The 3,590-nt window shown below is 37.6% G+C and overlaps 1 protein-coding gene across 1 annotated transcript in view; it reads right to left on the reverse strand.

Annotated features, from left to right (window-relative positions):
• Nucleotides 1-2,557: 2,557 nt before the first annotated feature.
• The window catches only part of maea (macrophage erythroblast attacher, E3 ubiquitin ligase), a gene marked incomplete at its 5' end in the record, with an annotated part of 10,804 nt that continues 9,771 nt past the window's right edge, over nt 2,558-3,590 (reverse strand). Inside the window, 2 exon segments of the mRNA XM_032528158.1 lie at nt 2,558-3,094; nt 3,253-3,448. Coding sequence (XP_032384049.1) covers nt 2,999-3,094; nt 3,253-3,448 — 292 coding nt within the window. The 3' untranslated portion in view covers nt 2,558-2,998.

The raw sequence follows: 3,590 nt of genomic DNA on the forward strand, positions 1-3,590 counted from the left end.
CAGACTAGCTCAAAGAATCGGCAACACCTCTTCCGGTCCGCTACTCTTTGTGTTGTGGGACAAAAGACATCTGCTGTTATGTTTAAAACGTATAAAACGAGATTATGAAATGTGAATTTAGATATAAAATATAAGTATGAAATACTAGAGTACATTTACATAATACGATGTATGGAGTCGCAGGACGGTTTATATGAAATATGCATCGATCAAATGCAGCCGTTCTGAGAATACATCACAAAAAATGATACAAAAAAAGCTACGTTTTGCAATTCTTTTTGCATACTGCTTTCTTTTGATTTGGTCCAGAAATAATGCTCACAAATCGTAACTAAACAAAACTAATTACTATGGGGTCACGGGTAACATTATCCTACATGGGTATCGAGCATAGAACGGTCTATGGTCTCAAGCCAAAACCACATTTCAGCCAAAGATAAATTGTAATAGTATGATCTCTTCAAGTTTAAAAGCTGAGCCAGTGCATTTAGGATTGTATATAAGGCACTGAGACATGGGTGCTGATATCAGTATTTCTCACAATGAGTAAATTTCGTCATAATTATCAGCAACATCAGCTTGATTAGTTCAAGAAGTTGTTTCATTCAGACGTTTCAATTAAAGTAGAAGTTTATAGCAGTGAGTTAAAAGGCAACATAACAAAAACATCTGTCAAATCATCATTACACCACTTTGGTGTTTAAATGATGTCGATTCTCATTCATAAAAAATAATCACTAGTCAAATAGTCTTGCCATGAATAGTCAATAAAAAGACATTTTACATTTTTTGTTGATAACCAACCAAAGGTTTAAGTAACAAACTGGTTACAGCTTCCCAAATTTGAGGATTTGTAGCTGTTCTATTTATTAGCACTGTAATTTGAACATGTTGGACTATTGGGTCAAACTATACTATTTTAAGATGTTGCATCAGGCTTTGGAAACATGTATTGGGCATACAGATAAGTGATCATCCCTACAGTATATTACCATCTGTAAGCAAGCTTTTTACTGCTAGACAAAAAACAAAAAAGCACACAGAACGCTGACCTCTTCAGACCATAGAGATGTAGTTTCAGGTGAAAGACACAACACTTGGTTGCATTTCCATGTCAACAGAATTGCATTGTATCATTAAAGTCACCACACCTACCGGGGCTTATGGTAATGTGGACGTTAGAGCCCACAGAGCAAAGTAGACATTACAAATAATGAAACACTGAAATCAAAGTTCACTAAGATCTTTATGAGGCATATTGCTCATGAAACAATCCCTTTATCTATTTCTACCAATACAAATACACAGGACAGTCTGTGTCTTTACAGATACAGTTTAAATCATTTATGGACACAAATGAGGCAACTTTTGGTTTGTCAATAAACGACAAATGTGACTACAAAACTGATCCAGTTTAACATGAAACTGCATTTTTGGATTGCTTAGTGTGGGTGTTTAGGGTTGTGAATTAGTTTTAACTGAAGTCCAGATTTGTGTACGTCTTGTTTCCATTCCATCCATTCTTTACAGTAGATTTATCAAGTTATAGAGTCATTTTTTTTCAGATGACCAAAAGTTTTGAGTTTGCAAGAAAAGGCAGGATGTTTCAACCAACAGCCTATTCAAAGTTTCCTGCCTCTGAACACATTTTTCAAATAAAGGCAGGTATGTGCATGAAACTACATGTCATGTAGAAGCAGTTGGTGTACTTTGACGTTACGTAAACCCTGTAGAGTTGGTGCCGCAAGCAGCTTCTACATACACAGAGCACAAGACTGAAAAAAGTAAGCAGTCTCTCTTTATTATCTTGTTCATTGTTGGAAAAATAGTTATAAATTTAAACTATTTGGGCCATGTTAAAATAACTAACTAGCTTTAAATTTAAACAGAACAAATATCCAAAGTTCACTAGAGTTCTAAAAATGGCAAACCTCACACACAAAAGGAAGACAATTTGTTTAATAAAAAAAAAAATACATCAGAGATGGTTGTCTTGTTTAAATATTGCGTAAATTTCATTATGGTAGAAAATACACCATAATAAAATTACCAAGTTTGTGAAATGGATTCCTCAGAAATGAGAAGTTTTACAGAACAACCAGTTAACTGGAGTATACTGTGGGTTATATCAGGTTTACAACACCCAAGAAGAGACTTGGTCAGTTTACACAGCAATCATCGTCAAAGGTTAATCTTTGTTGTCATTACTTGTCCCCAAAACCACTGAATTTATACATGAGGATGATCAATTCCTATCTAATATTTACACTTGAAAAGGAGCCTGCTGTGGCCCAAATCAAGCTCCGGTTTCACAAGCAATGGGGGGATGAAATGCAAAAAGGTAGGCAGTTTAAAAAGGAGGCATTTGACATATATCTCCCCCCCCCCAACGACCCACGAAAAAACTTTGCTAGACGTCTAAGGATGTCAACAGCATGCATCACAGAATGAGATGCTACCACATAGGAGGCCAGCCATTTTTTTGTTTGTTTCAAAAAAGGCCCAAATCTTGAGTTAATCCAGTTAATGGAGAGAGTTAACACAGTCCTGCAATAACAGCAACAAAGGATCACCACTAGTGAAAAGTCAAAGTAACCTCAACATGTTTTTATTTGTTGTAATAAAATCAAATTTCTAACTAGCAGTTTTTTCACCCCCTCAGTCCTTTTCTTTAGTCTCTAAACTAAAGCGAGGGCCTTTTAAAAAATGACAATGTTGAGAGTCCATGTGCTTGAATGGATCAGATCAATCAACTTCTTGTTCTCTAGCCACATCAAAAAAGCAGTCTGAAAGGAGAGGATCCCAGTTTCTGTGTGATAAAATGGGAGAGGGGAAGGAAACTGGTGAACTGGATTGTGGGATATCTCGGGTGTGTCTGTGGGTGGGAAGAAGGCCACTGGATCACAGCTCCACAGGTGGCTCTGAGTAGGCCGGGTCACAGGTAATGAACGACGGGCCATGTTGATCTCGTTGACACTCAGACGGGTTATCTGAGTGATCACATGATATAGACCTTCTCAGCCTGAGAGAAGTTGAAGACTTCTTTGGTTCTGGGACACACCACTTTGTCATCTTGGCGGATGGACAGAAGGGACTGGAAGAAGCACAGGATAATAAATTAGACAGAAAAACAAACATTTATCAGATTTTTCTTGCTTCCATACGGCATTTTAAAGAATTTTAACAGACAGAAATAGCTTTAGCTCATAATCTCTGTACTTTTGGATGTAGCTCATCTTGCAGTGTACTCACATTGTAGCCGTAGACATATCCATTAGGCAGCATCATTGGGGGGTTGTTTTCATTCATGACCTCCCCAGAGATCTTACAGACTAGTCTGGAGTTGGCGCAGTGGGCCATGGGTAGCGGTTGGGCCAACTTGTTAAGGGATTTACTGCACACTGGGCAGTCTGGGTTCTTAGAGGTACCATCCTCCTTGTAGCACTGACTGGAACGGGCACAGAGGTTAAGGAAAACGGAAACATCAGTGGAAATAATAATCCACACAAAGAAGGTTTTTAGGCTTAATAATTAGGCTAAGTTATCAAGTTTTCTATGAAGCATTTCCAAATTCACTACACAACAGAGGT

Source organism: Etheostoma spectabile, chromosome 10 (assembly GCF_008692095.1).
Source record: "Etheostoma spectabile isolate EspeVRDwgs_2016 chromosome 10, UIUC_Espe_1.0, whole genome shotgun sequence".
Lineage (NCBI taxonomy): Eukaryota > Metazoa > Chordata > Actinopteri > Perciformes > Percidae > Etheostoma > Etheostoma spectabile.